The sequence below is a fragment of the Girardinichthys multiradiatus genome, chromosome 22 (genome assembly GCF_021462225.1).
Source record: "Girardinichthys multiradiatus isolate DD_20200921_A chromosome 22, DD_fGirMul_XY1, whole genome shotgun sequence".
NCBI lineage: Eukaryota > Metazoa > Chordata > Actinopteri > Cyprinodontiformes > Goodeidae > Girardinichthys > Girardinichthys multiradiatus.
The window spans coordinates 11,087,712-11,113,256 of NC_061814.1; the positions used below are offsets into that span (position 1 = coordinate 11,087,712).

The following is a 25,545-nucleotide window of genomic DNA, read 5'->3' on the forward strand; positions in this document are numbered from 1 at the left end:
AAAAAAATCTACCTTTTTAAGGAATTCGAGTTAATATTTAATCTAAAATGATGACTCTTTTTAATAAAAGTGTTATTGAATCTGTTTTGATGTTTTGCATCATTGCTTAATCTGTTTCTGATCAAAAAGACCAGATTTGGTGACCTGGTTAAAGTGGCTGGTAAGATTTCAGGGAAGACTCAGGTCTGGCTTGTGGACATTTACCAGAGGCAGGTGCTGAGGAAGGCAATCTCTAACGTGTAATAGTCAGGTCATCCTCTGTTTAAAGATTGTCAGCTGCTTCCTTCAGGTTGTTGGTATAAAGTGCCTGCAGTGAAGACCATGAAAACCATTGTCATGCTTAGTAACATTAATCCATACGCACATTGCACTTTGTTGATGCAGACTGATAAAACCTGGGCTGTTGTGTTTTTGTTGTAATACAATGCATGTGCTGTTGGATGAGTGGGAATGTTGCAAAATCAATTTCCCATTGGGGACAATAAAGTCACCATTTAACCACTACTCCACAAGGCAAACAACTATGCATGCAAACACTTTACACCACTTTAGCATTAAACTGGCAGTCATGTTAGTTTAATTGAAAGAAAGAACCCAGGCTGGGATTTCAACCCAGGACAATCTTGCTGCATGGAAACAGTGCTAACCACTGCAACACCATGCAACCCTGTATGTAAATATCTTTTTTCAACTATAAATTCTAATTATTTTTCTCTTCCATCTCTTTCTCACTGCAGCTGGGTCCAGTCCCCCAGGCTTAGAAATACATCACTCCCTGTAACACAACCATTTCCTTCCTTTTTTTCCACTATCTCCTTTGGTGTCTTAGCAAACCAACCCAAAATCAATTTGTGAGACCCATTTATTTCTTTTTTTAAATCTTTGTTACACTCAAGATGAACAGATATTAAAATGGGGACAGTATAATTTACAAAGGTACACTCAAAAAGCAACTCCTATGCTATATAAATAGTATAACAGAGTCAAAGCAGGATTAATACCCTCAGGAGTCCCCTAGGCACCAAGGCTTCAAGGCCTCTAGGCACTGTTACTCAGTGACTCATTCACTGTACACCGTAACTCCAAGGGCCCTGGAGCTTCACTTTCCAAGGGCCCATAGGACACCTAACCTGTTTCTCATTTATAATGCTACTGCTTTGTTGAAAAAATATGTTGGGACAAAGTGTAGCTACTATCACAAATGTTTTTCTCAACTAAAAAGCTTTAAAAGATATTTATAGATATAAAAAGCCATTATACAGTGTGACAAACACTTAGGTTGTTGGTGAAAACTGAAAAATTTGCTACACCAACAAAATAATATGCATGGCCTGTCATACACTTTGTAAGCCACACTTATGTACAAAATACGACAGCACAGAAAGCTAGTTAATACAGCCCCTTTTCCATCAAAACCTTTCCAGTGCTAAACTTATGCTACTTGCTTAGTACTTGCCCTTTGTGTTTCCAAATTTAAGCCCTGGCTCTAGCACCGATAAACTGCCTCTTTCTCAGCACCAACTCTGATCTCATCTCATCATGAACTCTGAGATCATCTGGTAATGTAACCCCCCTCCTCCTCCCAAAAACTTGGTATCACTCAACCCGCTTTCTCCACCAAGCATTCACTGTTTGCTGTACTTTTGATTCAGTCGCTGATGCATGTAGACTAGCTCCTACATACAGTGGTACCCAGGTGCTTTGTTAGACCTGTCACCTGGACCTCTGAGGCTGAAGCTACAGATGTTTTCAGAACAGCCCCGAATCTCATGAAAGAAGACAATTAGGAGTTTATGCCTGTTCAAAAGATGCATTAAGCCCCAAAATAACAGACTTCACATTTTTATTAAAAACAAGCAGATTTGTTTCTATTGTGTTCCCTATAATTACTGCCTGCTCCACCCAACCTGACAATGAGCCTAAAGGAAAAGAAGACAAAAATTGGTTATTTGCACACATGTTGCACTGCGACTGTGAAACCTGAGAGCTGGCTCAAAATGGGCTAATTGTAAGCTAGCACTAATCACTGATTCACCCAGCAAGACATGAGGTGGAGCTTCACTAATGAGCATCATCAGGGTCATGACTTTCACCTGAGCTCCAGGTGAAGCTAAATGGCCTGGCCGTGATAGAAAACAGTAGGAACCCTTTCTGTGAGCTTCTGGCTGGATCTGCATCATGATGTGAAAAATATCTGATCTTTAGTCAAAAGGTTCATGAAAGGAGGAACATATTTTATTGAAATGTTGGGATAGCTCACAGCATAATTAAAATAAATAAATGTATTTTTAGGGGGTTACCATTCCATTAAAATCTAAGAAAATCCATTTTATAGCAGTTTTCTTTTTAGAAATGTAAGAAATTATGACAATGGATCATCAAATGTGGGAGAGAGTGAGAGAGTAAAATTTAAAAAAGTCATTTACATAGATGAGCAAAGAAGCACATCTATTTGAGCCACAGTAAATATAGTTTCTTTGAGTTTAAGAACAACTTTAGTCGGATGGACTGAGCAAAGATGAAGTAAAAGTAAGCCTTTTATTAATGGCTGAACTGATGTGGAACAGAAAAACTGCAGAGTAAATACAAAGAAGACAGGAAAGTTACGTAAATCACAGTAAAAGGATTAGAATAAATTTCTAAAACAGGAATGCAAAATTAGCCTTACTCCTTTTACAAAAGTAAATGATTCAATAAATAAACAACTAGGCAGAGAACTTAACTCTCCAAATGCTAGACCCAAAGTTATGCCCTTGCCAATGGAAACCAGTGCCTGTCCTCTGTGATTGGCCGTCAGAAAAAAAAGAACAAGTGAGAAAGCCAGGACGGCTGCATGAGAGTGTGATGTCTGTGGTGTCCCTGAAGATGTATAATATTATTTTGAGGAGTAGCAAATATGATTACAGTATGAGAGGAGTATAATGCATGATAGGATCTATGAGCTGGGATGGGGATGGAATTTGGCAGCAATATAAGGTATTAATAATACACTGCTCAAAAAAATAAAGGGAACACTTAAACAACATAATATAACTCCAAGTAAATCAAACTTTTGTGAAATCAAACTGTCCACTTAGGAAGCAACACTGATTTACAACCATAGACAACAGGGGGAAATCTTTGGCGATTAGCAAGACACTCAATAAAGGAGTGGTTCTGCAGGTGGGGACCACAGACCACTTCTCAGTACCTATGCTTTCTGGATGATGTTTTGGTCACTTTTGAATGTTGGTGGTGCCTTCACACTCGTGGTAGCATGAGCGAGATGAGATCCTCACACCCCTTGTGAGACCATATGCTGGTGCGGTTGGCCCTGGGTTCCTCCTAATGCAGGACAATGCTAGACCTCATGTGGCTGGAGTGTGTCAGCAGTTCCTGCAAGATGAAGACATTGAAGCTATGGACTGGCCCGTCCGTTCCCCAGACCCGAATCTGATTGACCACATCTGGGACATCATGTCTCGCTCCATCCACCAACGTCACGTTGCACCACAGACTGTCCAGGAGTTGGCGGATGCTTTAGTCCAGGTCTGGGAGGAGATCCCTCAGGAAGCCATCCTCCGTCTCATCAGGAGCATGCCCAGGTGTTGTAGGGAGGTCATACAGACACGTGGAGGCCACACACAATACTGAGCCTCATTTTGACTTGTTTTAAGGACATTACATCAAAGGATCAGCCTGTAGTGTGTTTTTCCACTTTAATTTTGTGTGTGACTCCAAATCCAGGCCTCCATTGGTTAATAAATTTGATTTCCATTGATGATTTTTGTGTGATTTTGTTGTCAGCACATTCAACTTTGTACAGAACAAAGTATTCAATGAGAATATTTCATTCATTCAGATCTAGGATGTGTTATTTGAGTGTTTCCTTTATTTTTTTGAGCAGTGTATTTCTTGTATGTGTATATGAAAAATCTACCATTTATGTTTAACAAATGACATTGTTTTCATTTCATAGAGTTCGCATAATGAGTTTTACAAATCTTCCTACATTTTTTAAATAAAATTGTTTACCATCTTAATACCAATTTACACACACATATTTATGAGGATCATCTGCAGAGATCATGTTGGACCAATCACAGTGGGCCACTTGGGTCAAATTGTTCTCCCAGTCCAGCCCTGCCAGTGCCCAATCAAAATCTTATGAGCGCAGTGTTTAAAACACCATAGTTAATTTCATATTTTACCTGTCTAATTTAAAGTAAATGCACTGCACTCCCAACAGTAACAAAACATTGCATTAACATCACAATAACAGAAGCTGACTGTCTCTTGTCTTCCTGCAGTTTGTTATGACATCACCATCATAGACTTTCAGTAGGTCAATGCACCATGTAGAGCTGTGCTCACAGCTGATTGTTTTTGTTTTATGCACTGAATCCATTAATCAAATTTCCAACTTAGGTTCTGAACACTTGCTGTTTTCTAAACTTCTATATAACTTGTTAATAAATGTTACTCTAAAAGTTGTGTTTAACTCAGATGAGAGATCAAGTTACTGGGATTGTGAAGTGTTCACAAGCAACACATTTTGTTTAAACCCACATTAATAAATTAAGTTGGTGGTATTAGAGCATCTGTTTGCAGGGATATGAGATCAAAAATATGTTTTGTGTAGGTAAAACTGTCTTCGTGCACAATGATCGTTCACAAAACTCACATTAAAACCAGGGGGATAATTTAACTGGATGAAATCTTATAGTGACACTATGTCGTAGCTTAGAGTTGCCTCTCAGGTTGTGGAAAACAAAACTGGTTCTTTTATAGAACCAGTTAACAACTGGCTCTAGTGCCAGCTATGAGAACCAGAACCTCTTTGGTGGATATGCCTCAAATGGGACATCTTATGGCTTTCTTTAAACAAAGCCTTCTTCACTCTACTAATCCATAAAGGCTAGATTGAATCTACAGCTAATAGCTCCTCCAGAGTTACCATGGAGATATGTCTGCTTTTCTGATTAATGTTGTCCATGCCTGGCCTGTATGTTTAGGTGGACAGCCATATATTGGTTGATCTGCGCCACACTTACTAGGGGACCTCTGAAGGCAAAGGGTGCCAAATACAAATGCACATCACTTTTTTCAGATTTTGTTTTTGTAAAAAGTGGTTTAAACCATGTATTATGTTGTTCTAGAATATGACCAATGTGAATTTGAAGTTAATAATGGTAAGAAGACTTTTACAAGGTGTAGTACATCTTTCCCCCTTCTATTTAACAAAACATTTTCTAATATATCTGTAGCTTCTGCCAGGATTTACAAGAAAACAACTCCTGCTTTCTTTGTATTTGTCTCTTGGTGTTACAGAAAGAGTGAGGTTTATCTGACTATAAAAGTACACAGTTAGAAATTTCCATTTTAGTTCTCTCTGGGGAGAATGCAGGAAGATGAAGTTTAATGAAGAAGACATGAGAAGTGAAATAAAGAGAAAACTATGTTAGGATTGGCAGAATGAGAGGAAGAAGAAGCAGAGTGTGAGGAAAGGGGGCGTTATCGAGAGAGTAAAGCTGTCTGGTGGGAATCCTTCGGGTGAGAGAACATTTTACTCTTATGGGGAATCTATGAAACCAAATTATTACAGACAACACAATTACACAGACTGCCATCCAGGTGAGATGGAGACAAAACCTGTGCAATGAGGAAATGAAATCGGTTATGTTAGTGTAAAACACTGGGATTTTCAGTTGTTCTTGTTGGTTGATCTTTAGTGCAGAGATTGAAAGAGAGAAAAACAAGGAAGGAAGACACTGTTTCATATATTATTTCACCCAAATTTGATTAAAATAAAAAATAATTTTCACTTTCCTCTGTGGGCTGCACAGTGGTGCAGTTGGCAGCACTGTTGACCCGCAGCAAGAAGGTTCTGGGTTCAACTCCCGGCCGGGGGTCTTTCTGCGTGGAGTTTGCATGTTCTCCTCATGCATGCATGGGTTCTCTCTGGGTACTTCGGCTTCCTTCCACATCCAAAAGCATGACTGTTAGTTTTAACTGGCCTGGCACCGGCTCCCCCATGACCCTGTACCGAAGAAGCGGGTATAGAAAATGAATGGATGGATGGACTTTCCTTTGTAAATTAACATTAAATCAGTGAACATGAAATACAGGAGGAATATATGTCTTACTGAACATAATACATAGTTCAGTAATAAAGTTAGAAAGTTTGTCACTGTAGCAGTTTATAGAGTGCCAATATTTCTGAGTGAATAATAACACCAAGTAGTTCTTTTTTACCCCCAATGAGCAGAAATCAGAGCAAATTGAGAACGAACCAGACTTTGTGTACAGTTAAAACTTCAAAATAAATCTCTTCTTGTTTCATATTCAGTCTACAAACCCTATTATTGTAGATCTTTGCAAGATTCAGCACTTAGTGTTTCCTACATCTTGTGCAGTTATGTGAAGCCATTATTGTTTAAAGTCTCATCATGTGAGCTAGTGTTGTTATTATACCTCTAGTAACAGAATTGCTTTTTACATTTTCTTTACTAAGTGTGTTGAAGGAGGCAATGCTTATCTTTACCAAATAGTCTATTTAGATTTTACTTTTTAAGAAGTTAAATTAATTGTATTTGATCTTTGGCCCCAAAAAGCTCTGTTTCATCATCAACAAACCAAACACCAATATTTAAAAGAACTGTATGCTACAGCACAGTATTATTTGGCCCATAATGCAACTGTTCTGCAACTGATTTAAGGTGACTGGCAGTCAGACAGATAAGAAGGAGGGCCAGAAACACAGACAGAGAGTGGACAGCCAGTACAAAAGACAAATGAGAAACTAAACAGAAATGGAAAGGAACAGGATTGCTCTATAATCTAATGATAATGATGACTGTGTGTGTCGGCTCCAGCTCTAATTATCTGTCGCTCGCTGAAATGGAAAAAGTCTTCAGGGAACCTGTACTGGAAAGACGAAGAGGAGAAAAGCAGAGTGAAAATAGGCAATATAGTGTGTGCAAGTTAAGACAGCAACTACATAACATGAGAAAAAATGTTCTGATATTGTCGGCTTGGTTCACAAAGAATTCACAAGTGTGCTGCCAGAGTTGGAGGTATGGATATTCAGCAGCAAGAGAAGGGATTTAGCTACAGATGTGATGGCACCCAGAGTCTAAAGTTTGCATTGCAGCAGAAGCTTTAATGTGAAAAAATTAAAGCAATACAGTCCACATGAAATATTTACTTATTAACTTAGGCAACAAACAAACAAACAAAACCATATCAGTCACACCAGACCAGAGGTTATAAAACTTAAAAAAAACTTTAAAAATCTAGTCCTCCCCTTAGTCTTGTAACACATATTGTCAGAATCTTATTTGGTGTCAAACATGCTTGCATGTTTCCAAGACAGTGAATAGTTGCTATTATTGCTGTTTGATAAAATATTAATGATTTGTCCTAAAATATCTGTCCGTCTCTCCATCGGTCCGTCTGTCTGGCTAAAACCAGTTGAAGTGGGTGAACATAATTAAATATGCAAAACTTGTCTTACATATGAGACTATCTATAAGCCGATCTCAACAGAAGTTTATCAAGAGCTTTGATACCATATTTCAGTAGTTTATTTGGAATGTTAAACATTAGCACATCCATCCATCTATCTGTCCATCCATCGTCTTTTCTGAGAATGTGTAGTGGAATAACAGGTCCAGAAGGGAAATCCAAACATCCATATCTTCACCAAATCTCTTCTACTCATTCTGGGGGATACCAGGGTTACCCAGACTGACACACAGTCTCTCCTGTGTATTCTTGGTCTGCCCAGGGGTCTCCTTCATTTGGGATGTGCCTAGAAAACCTCCAAAGTGAGGCACCCAGCAGGCCTCCTAATCTGATTCCTGAACCATGTCAACTGGCTCCTTTCATTGTAGAGGAACAACGGCTCTACTTTAAGCTCCACTCGTATGGTGTCCTGCCGTAGCATTTCAGGCATACAATATAGAGAAGCTAGTTGCCTACATCTGCCAGGGCTGTTATGCTCTACAAAAAGGAAATTTCAAGATGGAATCCTAATTGCTTGACTAATTTTATTAAAACAAGACTGGATCCGGCATCAAAGTAGGCAGGCCACATTGCTGTAATAATAACCTGTGTTTGTATGGCATTCAACCATTTGGATTGTTTGTGTGTGGGTGGTGAAGGTATGTGTAGAAATATGTGTGCTTATGTTGAGTGGGTGTATGTGGGCCAGTTTGTAACCTGAAGGTGCACAGTTATTAGAGTGTGTGGTTCTGCGTATGTTAGTGAGGAGGAGATGGGTGCCAAGGGACTGGCATGATGCCCCCCAGGGGGCCAGCTCCACAACTGGCACCTTTTTGTCTGACCCTCGCCCACACCACAGTACTATGACATCCGAGTCCAGGGACGTGAAGGAGATCCCAAAAGACGCCAGGGGGGAGTCCCCACAGAGTTTCAGTCCCCCTCGGACAGGAGCAGTCTGGCAGAGCCCATGTCATCCAAACAAAGCAAGCCCACTGCCATCAGCCCAGACCCAGCGAGCTGCTGGACCAGTCAAGACCCTCCACCTGTTGGACAGGCAGCCACCTCACTGGGTCCCAGCCCGAATGGTGGAGCTTCTGAGTCCAGCTACCCTACAGAGGAAGTGCATTTTAGCAGCTTGCATCTGGTGTCTCATTCCTTTGGTCATAATCCATATTTTGTCACCATATTAAACCTAGACAGACCATTAATGTGCTCCTGTTTTTTGTGCTCAACTATTTCTTCCCTAGGACAATGCATGGTGTGGTAGTTGGCACCCCTGGTGGTAGTCCTCAATGCAGCCATCCTTTGTTCGATTTTATTGCTGTAGGTCTTCCCACATTTTCTCTCTGTCCCTTTCCTGTCTGATTATTTTCAGAGAAGGCCACTATTTAAAAAGGACCCAACAACAAACCTCTTCCATCACCATGACAGACTGGAGCAGACCTGAGATCTTGAAAGCAGCATCTGTAATGCAAGCCCAAACAGGGCAAATGCTATAGAGTACACAAATTGATGACCTGCTGAGTCATGGATTTGTTTGGACGTGTTTAAAAAGTCTGTGGCATGAGCATTGCAACTCTAAGACCTTATCAGCGATATTGAAGACCTGGACAAATATCAATAGTTCAAGGAAACATAACAAGGTAATTGACCCAGAGAGGAAGATATTGACCCTGACAGGAAGTTTTTGTTCTGAACACCTGTTGCTACTACAATAACAATTGTTCTCATTTAGAGAATGAAATGTCAATCATTTGCTTCAACAGCAGCTTATATGCTAATTACATAACATCAAAGAATATACTATCAGGCTAAAATAATGTTAATAAAAAATGTTAACTAGTACTGAAGATATAAAAACCACAAATCTGTCACGGCTTGTGTAGCGGAGGACCCCGGAATGCAGACGGACAGGCAGCATGACAGTAGGTGAAATGATTTAATGAACAAAAAACTTACTTCAGAGAGTGAAGGCAAAAACAGACTTGGGCGGGCTGGCAAGACAGGTTTGGCAAGGGCAACAGGACAAGACATGAACAGAGTGAGTGAATGATTCAAAATGTTTCCGCGAGGAATGAACAGAACAGATGTGTATATATGGAGCAAGAACCAGATGAAACGAGGTAACTGAATGCTAGGTGCAGGTGAACCGAATGAAGATGATTGAAGACAGGAGAGAATAAAATGTGGCTGGAGCAAAACAGAGACTCTTGAACACAATTAGTAAACCATGAAACTAAAGTATAATCAGATCCAAAAAACCGAATTTGACAAAACATGAACTAGAAGACAAAAACTAAAGCATGACCTGGAAAATAACAGAAGCATGATTCAAAACCTATCAAGAATAATAAGAATAAGAACCCAAAAACACCCACAAATCATGACAAAGTCAGTCATCTGAAATCAAAATGATCAAATAGTGTTGTAGTTCTGGGGAAAACAGGATATATGCTGGATCATAAATCACTTTTATCCAGTTTATTTTATATTCATCACTGGTGTTACCATATCTTATTTACTGTGGGCAAGTCTCGGGTAAACCCTGCAAAAGCAATTTACAACCACTGCACAAAAAATCAATTAGAATATTAAATAATGTAGTATTTAGTAAACATACAAACAGTTACGAGTTTCACTATTGTGATGTTTGGCGTGGCTTTATGGAATGGGTTTGATAGTAGGTTGAAACAAAGTAATTACATAAATCAGTTCAAAAAGCGACACCGGGAAAAACTGATTAGGAGATATGTGCCAGAGGACGGGTGATGCTGGGAGTGAGGTTTGGATCGTGAGCAGCGCTGTTGGTAAACAGAAATGGTGCTGTACAGTGCCTTGCGAAAGTATTTGGCCCCCTTGAACTTTTCAACCTCTTGCCACATTTCAGGCTTCAAACATAAAGATATACAATTCTAATTTTTTGTGAAGAATCAACAAGTGGGACACAATAGTGAAGTGGAATGAAATTTATTGGATGTGTCAAACTTGTTTATCAAATAAAAAACTGAAAAGTGGGGCGTGCAATATTATTCGGCCCCCTTGCGTTAATACTTTGTAGCGCCACCCTTTGCTGCAATTACAGCTGCAAGTTGCTTGGGGTATGTCTCTATCAGTTTTGCACATCGAGAGACTGAAATTCTTGCCCATTCTTCCTTGCAAAACAGCTAGAGCTCAGTGAGGTTGGATGGAGAGCGTACGTGAACAGCAGTCTTCAGGTCTTTCCACAGATTCTCGATTGGATTCAGGTCTGGACTTTGACTAGGCCATTCCAACACCTGGATACGTTTATTTGTGAACCATTCCATTGTAGATTTGGCTTTATGTTTTGGATCATTGTCTTGTTGGAAGATAAATCTCTGTCCCAGTCTCAGCTCTCTTGCAGACTCCAACAGGTTTTCTTCCAGAATGGTCCTGTATTTGGCCCCATCCATCTTCCCATCAATTTTGACCATCTTCCCTGTCCCTGCTAACAAAAAGCAGGCCCAAACCATGATGCTGCCACCACCATGTTTGACAGTGGGAATGGTGTGTTCAGGGTGCTGAGCTGTGTTGCTTTTACACCAAACATATCGTTTTGCATTGTGGCCAAACAGTTTGATTTTGGTTTCATCTGACCAGAGCACCTTCTTCCACATGTTTGGTGTGTCTCCCAGGTGGCTTGTGGCAAACTTTAAACAAGACATTTTATGGATATCTTTGAGAAATGGCTTTCTTCTTGCCACTCTTCCATAAATGCCAGATTTGTGCAGTGTATGACTGATTGTTGTCCTATGGACAGACTCTCCCACCTCAGCTGTAGATCTCTGCAGTTCATCCAGTGATCATGGGCCTCTTGGCTGCATCTCTGATCAGTCTTCTCCTTGTTCCAGATGAAATTTTAGAGGGACGTCCGGGTCTTGGTAGGTTTATAGTGGTCTGATACTCCTTCCATTTCAATACGATTGCTTGCACAGTGCTCCTTGTGATGATTAAAGCTCGGGAAATCTTTTTGTATCCAAATCCGGCTTTAAACGTCTCCACAACAGTATCTCGGACCTGCCTGGTGTGTTCCTTGGTCTTCATGATGCTCTCTGTGCTTTGAACAGAACCCTGAGACTATCACAGAGCAGGTGCATTTATACGGAGACTTGATTAAACACAGGTGGATTCTATTTATCATCATCAGTCATTTGGGACAACATTGGATCATTCAGAGATCCTCACTGAACTTCTGGAGTGAGTTTGCTGCACTGAAAGTAAAGGGGCTGAATAATATTGCACGCCCCACCTTTCAGTTTTTTATTTTTTTTAAAAGTTTGACACATGCATTAAATTTCATTCCACTTCACAATTGTGTCCCACTTGTTGATTCTTCACAAAAAAATAGAATTTAATATCTTTATGTTTGAAGCCTGAAATGTGGCAAAAGGTTTAAAAGTTCAAGGGGGCCGAATACTTTCGCAAGGCACTGTATAGCTGAAATTTGTTGTCTTTAATTTTATTATCTAATGTGTAAATAGTTGTGTATTATTTTGTTGTGCATGGAATGGATAGACCTTGAAGATGTAAAATAGTGAAAGGGGCAGGAATCTATAGGTTTTCTTCTGCCTGCCCCTTTTCAAGCTATTTATATTTAATTCTTATATTCTTTTGTAATTGTTACTATTATTGTTGTCTATATTTACAACTGTTTTTTTATTTTTTATTATTTCTTGTCTTTCTTTGTTTTGTTTTTCTTATAATGTTGGAAATGCTTAAAAAAAATTGAAAATGTAATGTGAGAAATGTGTGAGGTAGAGAAGAGCATACCAAATGTCTATGGAGGCCTTACAGCCAGACTTTGCTGAAATGTTATTAGTTGCACTGAAGTAAACAAGTGTTAAATTTTGTAGGAGACAATAAACAGTATGAACCCCTAAAATCACAGCTAACATGTTTTATAGTAATAAAAATCCAAAAGAGCTGCTATAAGAGTAAACAAGTGTTATTTGAAGCTCTGAATTCATTTGATATGTGTTGTTTCTTCAAGAGAACAAAATAGTTATGAGTTATTGTCTTCTTATTTGTTTTTTTTCCCATATTGCCTGAGAGTTCCAAAGTGTCTCCATGCAGACACTTCCTATGTGAAAAATGTAAAAAGAAATCTCTTGATTTTATTTTAAGCTTTCTGTTTACCATCTATATGATAAATGTCTCTGCATCCTCACAGTCTATAAAAGTCAGGAATCTAGACCATTACCGTACTATTACATTAGACCTTTTCCATCTCTGTCTTCCTCCCTGCAGTGAGCTCCAACCAGAGCCATGGGGAGTACCCAGACTGTCGGAGTGAGAGGGAATCAGGAGGGGAGGCATCTCTCCTGGTGTCTCCGCTGGTGGTGGCTGGGATTGTTATAGGACTGGTTCTTTTCCTCTCCTGCATCACCATCATCATTGGCAGCCTGCGTAAAGACAGTCGACTCAGAAACCCACATTTTCGCGCCAGCTATGGTCAGTCTCTAACATTTCTAGGGATTTTCCCAAGTCTGAGAAAGCTTTGTTTGGAGTATTAAGTGTGAGATAAGATGAAAGTATATACAACTGTACCACCTTTACATCATTATTGCCCAATGTTTAATTCCAGATTAACATAAGATTTATACCTGTGTCTCCAGGGCAAGATGGTTTTTCCTACGGGGGTTCAGCAGGGGAACTGAGGTCCGGCTGCGTAGAGGACTTTCCTCCTGGTTTAGACTTTGACTCCTTCAGAGAGAACCTTCCACAGATTAACAACCTGTATCCTGACTCTCCACCACGGTGAGCACTGCAATGTGAAGACAATCATGTACTTCACATGTAAACACAAAATTGTGCTTTGAAGTTACTTGGATGTATATTTATTATCCTTTTCACTAAAAAAGGTATGAAAAGATTAATAATGATGTGAATTTAGTGAACTGATGGTCATCAACTCGGATTAAACTCGGTGGCAGAGTAGTTAAATGACGCCTTTATTAAACTGATAAGAAAAGATTCAGATTCACATGGTGCCCTTAAATATCTGAAACTCAGTCCCAGAAATTTTTTCAAGTGCTTCTATTCATTGTTAGAATTACTCTTTTTATATATATATATATATATTTGCAAAATTCTCTATGAACTAAATTACAATAAAAATGAAGTGTCAGTGCAGTAGGTTCCTTCAGTGCTGTCATTTAAAGATAACTGAAACAAGAAATACATGTTTTATACCAAAATAATGGAGCATAAATATAAACAAGCACCAAATTCAAAGTTTTCCTTAGAGGCGTCCTATCCTATAGAAGATAAGAGGTAAAATGTAGATAGATTGATTGATATCAATATGTTTTGTATATTTATATAATTAAATGATTATTATTATTGTTGTCTTGTTAAAACAAGACAACAGATTACTCTTGGAAATGAGAACTCGTGTCTTGATGAGAATTAAGTGAATAAATAAAGGTGAAATAAAAAATAAAAACTTCCAGTTATTGGGTTCTAAAAGGTCTCTTAACTGGCTGTGGAACCAAATGTGTGTGGTCTACAATTTGCAGCATTTATCTGTGCAAGACCTATGTAATTTCCCTTTGTGGAAACCCCACTCACAGCACTGGAAAAAAGAACGCCTACGTATCCCTCTCATTTACAGTCATAGCAGCGACAGGAAGTAATTTTGCACATTCTATACAAAAGTCATGCCACAAGCTTCAGAATGCCGTTAAATAGTAGATGAACTTCCCTCTGCCAATTATGTCAAAAATGGTCAATTATAGTGTGTCCCACTGTCCTCAGTGTCCTTAGTTTGAGCCTTCCTCTTTCAGAGAGGAACACCTGCCTTTGGTGCCCTTTGAGGGAATTGTTTGTGCCCATCCTATGTGTGTGTGAAGGAGGAGAAAGGAGCGCTTGCTAAAAGCCAATGTCATGGCATTTTTGACCTAAATGTCAGCTGGTCTAATTGGTAGCTTTAATAATTCACATCAATTCCTACCCTGCAGTGAGCCTCCTCTTCTTTGCACTGCCTTAAAAATTCAGTTGCTTAATCCAAATTATTCTGTCTGAGGTGTGATAGTATGTCTTTAATTCGTTCACTTTAAGGCTTGGTGAAGTGATAAATGATAAGTTAATGATAGTTAATTTAGAGAAATTGATGTTTCTGATGCGAGTTTCTATGTTTCAGTTAAGACCTACATAACATTTAAATTCATGATCAAATAGGCAAATCACCTGCTAAATCAAGGCAAGAACTGAGGAACTCCTGTCTTGACAGTAGATTTCTTAGATCTTTACATGTGCATAATTTATTGAGTATTTTTAGCTTTAGATTTAGGTACTGCTGTTTAGTTTAAAAACTGTATAAAACCTACATGAAGGCAGAAGAACATGGCATGATAATTGCAGAAGGTTGATGATGCTGTGGGCTGAATGCTGCAGGGCTTACAGCTGGTTTTCCCGAGGAAGAGCAAGCAACTCTAGAAATGGAGAGCAGAGACTGAAATAGATGGACTAAAACAGGTTTTAATGCCCTGACAATGTATAAATAGAGTAAAAACAAGACAATAAAGCAAGCTCTGAAATAGATTTTTTTTTTAAGTCTATGGGATATGAAGGAAATCTGGAAAAACCAGGAGCCAATGAAGAAAATTACATTTAGCAACCGACATCCCTCAGTAGGAATAACAATAGAATCACCACTGCTTCAACAGCCTTTCTTCTGTTAGGATTCTTTTTATTTTTAAAGTTTCAATGAACTCAGAATATGCTAAAATTTTTCTTGATAGAAGTTCTGTCAGAGGTTAGGATTTGATTAACCAGAGGATTGCTAAAAGATGTAAGGTTGAGTAGTGGAGTTTCATCTATTGTTTAGTTTGTTTAAGATTACTTCAAACATTTCAGACTCAGGAGAATCTCAGCTAAATAATAATATGGTTGAAGTGATTGAATGTATTTGCAATGTTACAGAACCATTTACAGTCCTGTTTGTTGCTCAGATGACAGACATGCTTCCTCCTTTGGCACGAGACTGCCCTCTTCCCCTTCCATGGATAATATCTCTCATCGGCACTCCCAGTCCTGGTCTGGAGTAGGTCTCTTCTCTGACTTAGGAAGATAACTTTTGGAAATCTGCAAAACAACTACAACTTACAGGATGTGACAATCCATGCATCTGTAGCACAAACAGTTTTGGGAATCAAATACTGCCTGTAAGAAATACAGAGTTCACTATTATAGCACCCAGTCATTTCTAAGCAATGAATTAAAACAAGGTTCTTGGTTTTTTGCCACAAACACAGCTGATGCTCAGTTCACCGTTTTCCTGGAGCATCATGACTAAATCAGAGAATTCCTGCTGACAGACGCACGAACATTACAGTGTTTAGCTTTTTGGAAAGAACATAATGGTTGGCTCCCCCTTGTCTGTATTCCTATTTTCACAGACAAGATCACATGGCATAGCAGTGGAGAGGAGGGTGTCTGGTTTGGTGGTTCTGTTGGTGTCTACAGGTCAGGTCTTCTTTACCATGCACTGGAGCTGTTCACAGCTGATAGTGAAACAGGTGGAGATGACTGTCACCTCCTCTAAGTTTGAGTCTATGAAATGAGCTTGCTCTGTAGGGATGTGGGGTTTTACATGAGAAATAGGGTGAGAAGCTCCATCATCTGGGGGAAACTCTGAGTGGAGCCGCTGCTCCAAACAAAGGAGTCACTTGATGTGGTTTTGACATCTGATAAAATCCGTTTGGATGTTTTCAAGGCATGTCCTACTGGGAGGAGACCCTTAAGCAGACCCAGAATCTGAGAAGAGGCTACATACCCCTTCTGGTTGACTAAATTCCCCTTCTTGGAATTTTCTAGAGTGTCTTTGGGTAAAGGGGTGGCTGGGTTTCCCTCCAGGACCTGTTGCCCCCGGATGGATGGATGATGGATGGATGGATGGATGGATGGATGGATGGGGGGCAGAAGTCACTGAAACTCACTTAGACAAATTGCTTCCATGTTTTGATAAAGCACGTGTACTCACACCATCCTTTTTGCATTTCTACCGAAAAAGACACAAACGGAAAAGTTTTGGTAGATGCTAAACATTTAGAAACCCTAAACCCTTTTCATCATGTGAGTAAAGTACTCCCCATACATGGTAGGGGCAGATGTATTTGACAACCTGCTACATTACAATAAAAAAAATAATTGCCATCATCAAACTTAGGAAAATATGAGATGTAGGTTCATTTTAGATGTTCTTGTTCATTCATATTAGTTTTCTGGTAATATAAAAATGTGGGATTTCACCCTTTTACAAACAGCCTATGTTCTCTAACATTTCAGCAGACTCAGCAGTGTGAAGAAGGGCTCCATATGGATATTGATTCATGCTGATTCTACAACATTGCACAGTTCTTTGCCCATTCATCATACTGAATTTGAGGAGGAGGGTCTGTGCTAAGCTTGAGATCTGGGGATTAAGCTGGGGCTCTCTCTATATTTTTGGTGCTATCATTCCAACATGGACAAATGAGTCATTGTGCAGGACAAATAGATCATCTGTGATGGGATGCATCTGGTAGAACCAGGGTTTAGTGGTGTTAAAGCACTGCTTTGTGGGGAAGGAATATGTTGGCCTAAGCAGTTTCAGCTTCGTTGGGCATTCTTAAGTCAAATATATTCTCAAAAACACATGAGCAACAGTTACCACTAGTACAACCAGAAATGAAGAGAAGAATCAGAAAGGGAAGCTAGCAGAGTACGTCAGTGGTCTGGCAGGGAACCAGAGCATTCTGGACTGCCTGTGTGAGAGTTTTTGACCCGGATGGTTGGATAGCAGCCAACACATAAACATATACATATATACATAGAAACAACACAATTTTTTTTTTTTTATCACAGATCTGGCAAGTTGTGGTTTGCAATGCTGCAGTCATGTGATGCTCCTGCAGAGTGTGTGTGCATGTGTGTATGTTTGTTGGTGCCTCAGTGAACGGGACACAGATGGTGGAGGAAATCTCTGAGAACTCAGATCAACAGCTTACCTACTGAGACTGTGAACATTAACGCTTCCAACGACAACACACACGGTCACCTGCGCTCATAGAGATCCCTGAAACATAAACACACACTCTTCCTCTCGCTCTCTGTCACCTCAAACTGACTCACACTGATGGATCAGCAGCTCACCTGTGGAGACTGAAAGCTTCTGCTTCCTCTCCGGAGAACCTGGGCACAAGTATGTGTGTGTGTATATGTGAAAACTCGATGCTTTCGTTTTTGCATTGCACAAAAACATAAGGGTGGAAACTTTTGGACTACTTACTATTTGCAGCTGGATTTCAACACAAATATCAAATGTAATTATAAAAGTCATAGCATCATTTGTGTAGAATAATCTTAAAATAACACCTGATGTGTTTTGTCACTTTAGCCTGATTGTAAACATAGTGTGGGCTGTGTCAGAACAAAGTTTGTTCTTCCAGTGGGTTCACTTCAGGTACTCTGACTTCCTCCCACGATCCAAAAACATGCATGCTAGCTGTTTTTCATCTTCTACATGCCTGTCTTCGTCCATCCATGTGTGGTTTGGCTCAACCACAAAGCATGACAGGGCCAGACTGCAACAAACAATCAGGTCTGCTGATAGGGATCATCAGGTTCTGCACACAAACTGACTTTTACCTTCGGCTCACTGCTACCGAGTGCAATATGCAAAAACCGGCTGCCATGGAATTTGTTCCTGCAGGCTGTCACTCTGATTAACACAATGACCACATGTAGTGAACAGCTACTCTACTATGAAGCAAAATAAGCAAATTCGCATCACTTTACCCAGTCTTTTTTTATATTTTTATTATAAATATTGGGTCCACATACAAATATAGTATATGTACATATTTGTATTCTTTTATCTCCTCCAAAGTTTATGTATGCAGTGAGCGTGCGAAACTGAAGTCAAATTCCTTCGCACACAAACTTAGCAACTAACTGTGTGTGTGTGTGTGTGTGTGTGTGTGTGTGTGTGTGTGTGTGTGTGTGTGTGTGTGTTTGTGTGTGTGTGTGTGTGTGTGTGTGTGTGTGTGTGTGTGTGTGTGTGTGTGCGTGTGTGTGTGAGAGAGATGAGCACCAGCCCTCCCATGGCACAGCAAGGATAAAGCCGATATAGAAAGTGGATATTTAGATGATTATAAAGTGGTCCTAATGCTGAAAAGCATTGAAGATGCTCTGTTTTTGTGCTTTTACAGAAAAACAGAGATTTCATGAATCTCAAATGGTGTTCGTGTCATTCTAGGAATGTTGCTTGATAGGAAAGAGGGCAGAGAAAGATGTGGATCACATCAAGTAAATACTCAAGAATGGGTCGAGAATCAAACTTGGGACAGTAGCATTGAGGACACACCGCTTCCTACCTGATTGTTGCAAAATGGTAACTTAATGCAAACATTTGATTAATTCTGCACAGTACGCCTGCCAACAAAGTGAGCAGACAAAATGTCTGACAGGGTTAGGGTTACTGTGCTTGAAAATGCAAGGCAAATTTATTTGGATCGTACTTTTCAGCAACAAGACAATTCTGTGCTTTACATAATGTAAACATAAAAGAGTATATTGTAGATGCAGAATAAAGGAAATAAAAGTGGAACTACAGACTGAAATTAATGATATTTCAGTTAATTATTTACATAGAACAGTCAAAGGCAACTCTAAACAAGTGGGTTTTTAACACTGATTTAAAGGAATATAGGGTTTCAGCGTTTTTGCAGTTTTCTGAAGATTCGTTCCAGATTCTGGGTATGCGGAGTAGACTTAAACCAGAAGAACTGAGTAGTCTGGAATGTGCTTAAACAGCAAAAAATCTTTAATGTATTTTAACTTGTGACGTAACAGAAGTATTTTGAATTCTATTGTCTGAGATGCAGGGAGTCAGTGTAAGGATCTGGGATGATGTGCTCTACTTAGTTTTAGTGAAGACCTGGGCAGCATGGTTCTGGATTAGCTGCAGCTGCTGATTGACTATTTAGGCAAACCTTTGGGTTGCTGACGCATGAGTGCCTTCTGCAACCTCCACCAGTTTCAAGAAGGATTTGCCGAAAGACTTCATCTGATTAAGGGGTCAGTTTCCTTTTGTCTATGGAAACGAAGGTCACAGCAAAGCGGTAAACTAAAAATAACACTAAAATGACAACAAACTTTATTTTAGACATGAATTCATTGTGTTGACATCCTGGTCATTGTTTTGATAGCCGTAGCAACAAGCCTTCTCCTTATGTTAGTGCTGTGTGTTTTTAGCTCCTTGAGGACATAACCGTACTGCGTCTTTTGAATAGTATTACATAAACTGTTTTGCATTGTTTCTGCCATTTTTGTCTTGTTTCTACGCCACTGGATAATTGTATCTTTGTTATCAAACTACATAAATGGCCGAATGGTTTTAAAATGGAGCACCCTTTGACCTGGAGGGGGGTTGGGAGTAAAGTGCCTCAGTAGTATTTAAAGAGACGGCACCAAAGCGAGTTGCTCTCAGACGTACCTCAGAACAGGGGTAAAAGGGGAGCCTGTGGAACTACAATAACGAGGAGTTCAGACCCAAGCATTGCAGTTCCGCTTTACAAAGACCACAACTGAATGATTTAAGGGTAAGAGGAAGGATTTGTCTCATTAAGATCTCTTTTGAACAACTGTTCATATGGCCCAAACATTTATAGTATGTGTTACTATGGAACATATTAAACTCATCCATTTTAAAACAAATGTTGCCAGATTGAATTACAATTAAGTTTACAGTAAGGCTGGAGTGCAGTCTATCCTTCCTTCCATAGAGCACCATTTTTCTTGGCAGCTTGATGACCAAGAGGGAATTGCCCTACATGACCCCGAGGACACTTTGTGGCTTCAGCTGTTTTTATTTTCCAGTAATCAGTTAAGGAATAGGAAAACCTGATATGAAAAGGTTAAAAACTGTTTAGGCATTTGAGTTATTTAAAATTTCTGGACATGAGCTCTTTGCCATGCTGCTGGATCATATTCTGGCTCTTGATGCTGAACTGGTTGGCAATCCCTGGTCTATCACCTAAATTCCAATAAAATAAATTGATGCTTGTGTTTAAACTGTGACAAAATGTGGAAACAATATGAATACATTTACAAGGCTCTGTTGCTTAACTCCTATTTTTAATGTTCATCCCCCTCATTTCTACTAATGTACTCTCTGCCTTCATCTCTACAGCTATGATGAGTGTGTTGGACCAGATTCAACTCAGATCTATATACCAACCGATGACCCACCTCCCTACTCCCTACTGGACCCCTGTCAGAGCCTGGCCGAGCCAGAAGAGCAGCCCACACACTCCAGTCCAGTCGCTTTTCAGTACTGTGGAGAGACGTCAACCAGCGCTGCCTGGCCCTCCTCTTCCTCCGCCCACTATTCCCTTGGACTGCATGTGCGGGAACAGCAACATGTTGCATCTATTTCCTTCCCACTGGAAGCAGCACCACCTTATGAGGCAGTGCTGGCAGAGCAGGGACAGCCCCTCCCTCTCATGCCATGTGACTTTAATAAACACCATTCGCAGAGGGACTATGATGAAAACTCCCAGGAACTCCCAGCCAACCAGATCTCCTAAGACCGTTAAATTGTTTTCCTCACCTGAGCTCGCAGCTGTCCCCTGGTTATTGAAACTAACATTTTGTTAGGAGCAGCTGTGCACCAAACAGTGGAAAGCAACAACATGTGAGCATCTTCCATAGAGTTGCAAACACATGATTAGGTTCAGAAGCGGCAGTGGACCATGGTGCAGCTGTGGTAGTTTTGAAACAAGAGAAAAAGCAATGCTTTTTGTTTGGAAGTTTTTTTGTAATAAACAGTTGGCTGACCCGGAAATGATGCTCCGCTAAATGAGGACTCACCTGTTAAACTACCCAGCTCAGTTTTTCCTTACATTTTTTTCAAGGTTATTGTTCTGTGAAGTAGGATGTGTGATCATGTAGTTTAGATAATAGACAAACACACTGAGTACAATCTTCCAGATTTCTTTATATTTGCTCTAGTATTATGTTACATTACAAACAGCACAGAGCTAAGAATGTGTAGTGTGTAGACATTAGAGCAGAGTGCTGTTCAGCAATGGCGGTTCCTACATGAATGGAGCCCTGGGTGAACCTCCTCTATTTGCGCACCCCTCCCCATGCAGAGCCACACCCACCAACAAACACAAACATTTCTCCGTATATTAGTTTTCTGTTGTTTAAAAATTATTTTCAAAAGTTAGAAATAAAAGTATAGCGCCATATTCATAAACGAGATATAGATATCAGTATTTATGAATATGTACACTATTGTAAAAGGATATTGTTATTTTACCTTCACAAAAATATAAACTTGAGTGACCATACACTCTCAATTTATAAGGGTTAAACATGTTGTTGGCCCATCCTTCATCTCTTCTGGGAAGGCTCAGAACTGTGTTATTGGGAATTTTTGTGCATTCTTACAGAAACACATTTGTGAGGTCAGATGCTGGTGTTGGACGAGAAGGTCCCAGTCCAAGTCTCTGCTATATTCAAACCAAAGGTGTTCTATCTGATTGAGGTTGGGACTCTGTGCAGTTGAGTGAAGTTCTTCCACACCAAACTCATCATCATCGTCATCCATGTCTTCATGGATCTTAAAAGATGGAATAGGAAGGGACCATTTCAAAACATTTTCCACAAATCAGGTTGCCATGAAATTGTCCAAAAATGTCTACTGCTTTACACTTAGTGATGTGAGGCTATGGTGCAGCTGCTCAGTCATGGAAACCTATTTTTAGGTCTGATTGTCTAACCTACGTGAGCAGGAGAAATAACAGAGCAACCTGATTAAGAATGGCAAGGCTGTGTTAAGACAAAAGGGGGAAAGAATTAATGAGGGGCTCAACATTAGAATTAGAAAAGAATGTAAAATTGGAAAGAGAAAAATAATAAAAATTAACAGAATCATCAATAAAGAGCCTACAAGAATTACTTAAGAAAGAAAATCTAAGAAACATGTACAAATACAAGTGCAAATGATCAAGAGTAACACCATAGGTGAACAACCAAGCCTAAGATGTGCCCTGCAGTATGGGTAGGCCCAGATAACTGTGGAACAAAGTTATAAGACTCCATGATGCAGAGAAACTCCTCAGTGGTACTATTTTTCTTTGGCATAAACATTTAAGCCTTTGAAAATGATGACCTGGCCTTGTTTAATAGTGGAAGATGAAAAGTCTTGAAGGTCTGACATAAAAGACCCAGGTGGACGATAAATTAAAAAACAAATGGGCTGAATTTGTCTAATTTTGGTCAACGTCATCTCAAAAGAGCTATAAGAGCTTGAATAGATCATCTGGCATAAAAACGTATTTTTGAAAATTACAGCTGTTCCACCTCCCTTGCGAGAAATCCTTGGTGTACAGAAGAATGAACAGTTTCGACCAGTAAAGTAAGCCTTGCAGCAAATCAGGATTACTGCCACACTGAGTGGTTTCCATACTTTCAGATGGCAGTCTTGGTTGTGACCACAAGCAAGCAGGATGATTATTCTGGTCCCCAGTAGTCTCAGGTGAATCCGCTTGGAGCTGATAAAAAAAAAAAAAAAAAACAGTAAAATAACCCCTATTTTAGATGAATTGGAATCATATTTGAACTTCCATGTCATAAGCTGGTTAAAATGACATTAAAGTACCAATATTTTCATCATGCACAGCAAGTGGAGCAGCCATTCCCTACTGACTGACCTGGGCAGTGAGCCATATCACCTGGATCAACAACCGCTATTGCTGTTCAGTAACTTTCTGTGTGGTGGCAGTAACCAAATGTGTAAAAATAAAAACATTGTAATATAAAATAGTTGTGACAGGTGCGACTAAAATAACCTGGAAGCTACCTGGACCTGAGAACTAAAATGTCACCATTGTTCCTGTGTATGTCACCTAAAGCTTTCAGCACAGCAGTATAATGATGTTCAGAAATACACTATATTGCCAAAAGGTTTGGGTCACACCAGCAAATCAATGAATTCCTGTGTTCCAATCACTTCCATGGATGCAGGTATGTCAAGTTTGGTGTGAAGAACCTGGACTGGCCTTCTCAGAGTCCTGACTTCAACCTTCTTGAACACCTTTGAGATTAATTAAGAGCGGGGGCTGTAATTCTGGTTTTCTCATCTAACTATGAACACACTCCTAAACCTTGAGGAAGATGGTTACAGAATAGTTGAAGTCGCTATCGGGTCCATCAACGGTGAGTCCATCAACGAATTGGACCTTATAGATCAGGAATAGGATGTCATTAAAGTTCATGTACATGTAATAGTAGACAGACAAACACTTTTGGCAATATAGAGTACTTGTTAAATGTTAAATACTCACAGCATGTAACTGTAATCCCTGGAGAGAGGCTCAGCTTGCCTTGTTTTTGTCCTAACTCTTCCTATTAAGGGCTCTGGTTTTAATATCTAAAACTGGAACCAAGCAGCGACATGTAGCTTTGAGCCTTGCACCTTGTGAGGCTGGCCTAATGCAACGGAGACTTTAACACACAAAACTGTAGATTTTTACATACTGCTCCTCCAGAAATAGAGACTTCCGCTCCGTGAATGAAATAGTCGTAAAGTGGAAGGAAAATGATATGTTTGTGTTTTCTTAAATGTTTAAGAAATACAAATCTGAAAAGTGTGGTGTGCATAGGTATTCAGTCCCCTTTACTCTAACACCCCTAAATAAAATTGAGTGCAATCAATTTCCCTCAGAAGACACCTTTCAGTGTAAATCCAGCTGTTCGTTAAAGGCCTCAGAGGTTTGTCAGAGAGCGTTGAAAAAGAAGGAATGCAGCCGAGAGGTCAGGGATAAAGTTGAGAAAAACTTTAAAGCAGGGTTAGGATATAAAATACACTTTTTAATCCATCATCCAAAAACAGCAACAGCAAATCTGCTACTGTCATTCAACTAAACCGTGGGCAGGGTGGTGGCATCATCATGTGGTGGTGATTCTTTTCTCCAGCAGCGCCCATTCTATTGAACCAGTGGCTGAATGGAATGGGTTAGATCAAAGTAAAACTTCAGTCTCTACATGTGCAAGGCTGATAGAGCCAAACCCCAAAACACTTGCAGCTACAATTGCAACAAAATGGGGTTCTGACAGATATTGGCTCCTAGCATTTAATTGAAATTGTCGCATCACTTTTCAGTAGGGAGACACTGAAAACAGTAAAGGTGGACTCATCAAAGAACAATACATGTTTCACATTGTCCACAGCCCAAGATTTGCGCTCCTTGCACCATTGAAACTGACGTTTGGCATTGGCATGAGTGACCAAAGGTTTGGCTATAGCAGCCCGGCCGTGTATATTGACCCTGTGGAGCTCCCAACGGACAGTTCTGGTGGAAACAGGAGAGTTGAGGTGCACATTTAATTGCCATGATTTGGGAAGCCGTGATTTTATGTTTTTTGGATACAATCCGGGTTAACACCCGAACATCCCTTTCAGACAGCTTCCTCTTGCGTCCACAGTTAATCCTGTTGGATGTGGTTTGTCCTTCTTGGTGGTATGCTGACATTACCCTGGACACTGTGGCTCTTGATACATCACAAAGACTTGCTGTCTTGGTCACAGATGCGCCAGCAAGACGTGCACCAACAATTTGTCCTCTTTTGAACTCTGGTATGTCACCCATAATGTTGTGTGCATTTCAATATTTTGAGCAAAACTGCGGTCTTACCCTGCTAATTGAACCTTCACACTCTGCTCTTACTGGTGCAATGTGCAATCAATGAAGACTGGCTACCAGGCTGGTCCAATTTAGCCATGAAACCTCCCACACTAAAATGACAGGTGTTTCAGTTTCATTGTCCAACCCCTGTATATTATATATATTTCCTGACTCTTTTGACACCGTGAATAAATGACCACACCTCTGACATTGCTTCTCTGCTGCCATTAAAAACCTTCACAATCCCCTTCCTCCTCCCAAAACATATATGCAAACGCAAACAAGATGGAAATGAACATTGGTTAATAATATAAGCCCGTTTTACTTATGGGGCCGATACCGATATTAATGCCATTATATCGTG

The 25,545-nt window shown here is 39.9% G+C and overlaps 1 protein-coding gene across 1 annotated transcript in view; it reads left to right on the forward strand.

Annotated features, from left to right (window-relative positions):
• Nucleotides 1-24,790, forward strand: part of bean1 (brain expressed, associated with NEDD4, 1) — a 63,648-nt gene extending 38,858 nt beyond the window's left edge. Inside the window, exons 3-5 of the mRNA XM_047350983.1 lie at nucleotides 12,751-12,954; nucleotides 13,119-13,260; nucleotides 20,678-24,790. Of these exons, the coding sequence (XP_047206939.1) occupies nucleotides 12,751-12,954; nucleotides 13,119-13,260; nucleotides 20,678-21,074 (743 nt within the window). The 3' untranslated portion in view covers nucleotides 21,075-24,790. The remainder of the gene's footprint in view (nucleotides 1-12,750; nucleotides 12,955-13,118; nucleotides 13,261-20,677) is intronic.
• Nucleotides 24,791-25,545: the final 755 nt, after the last annotated feature.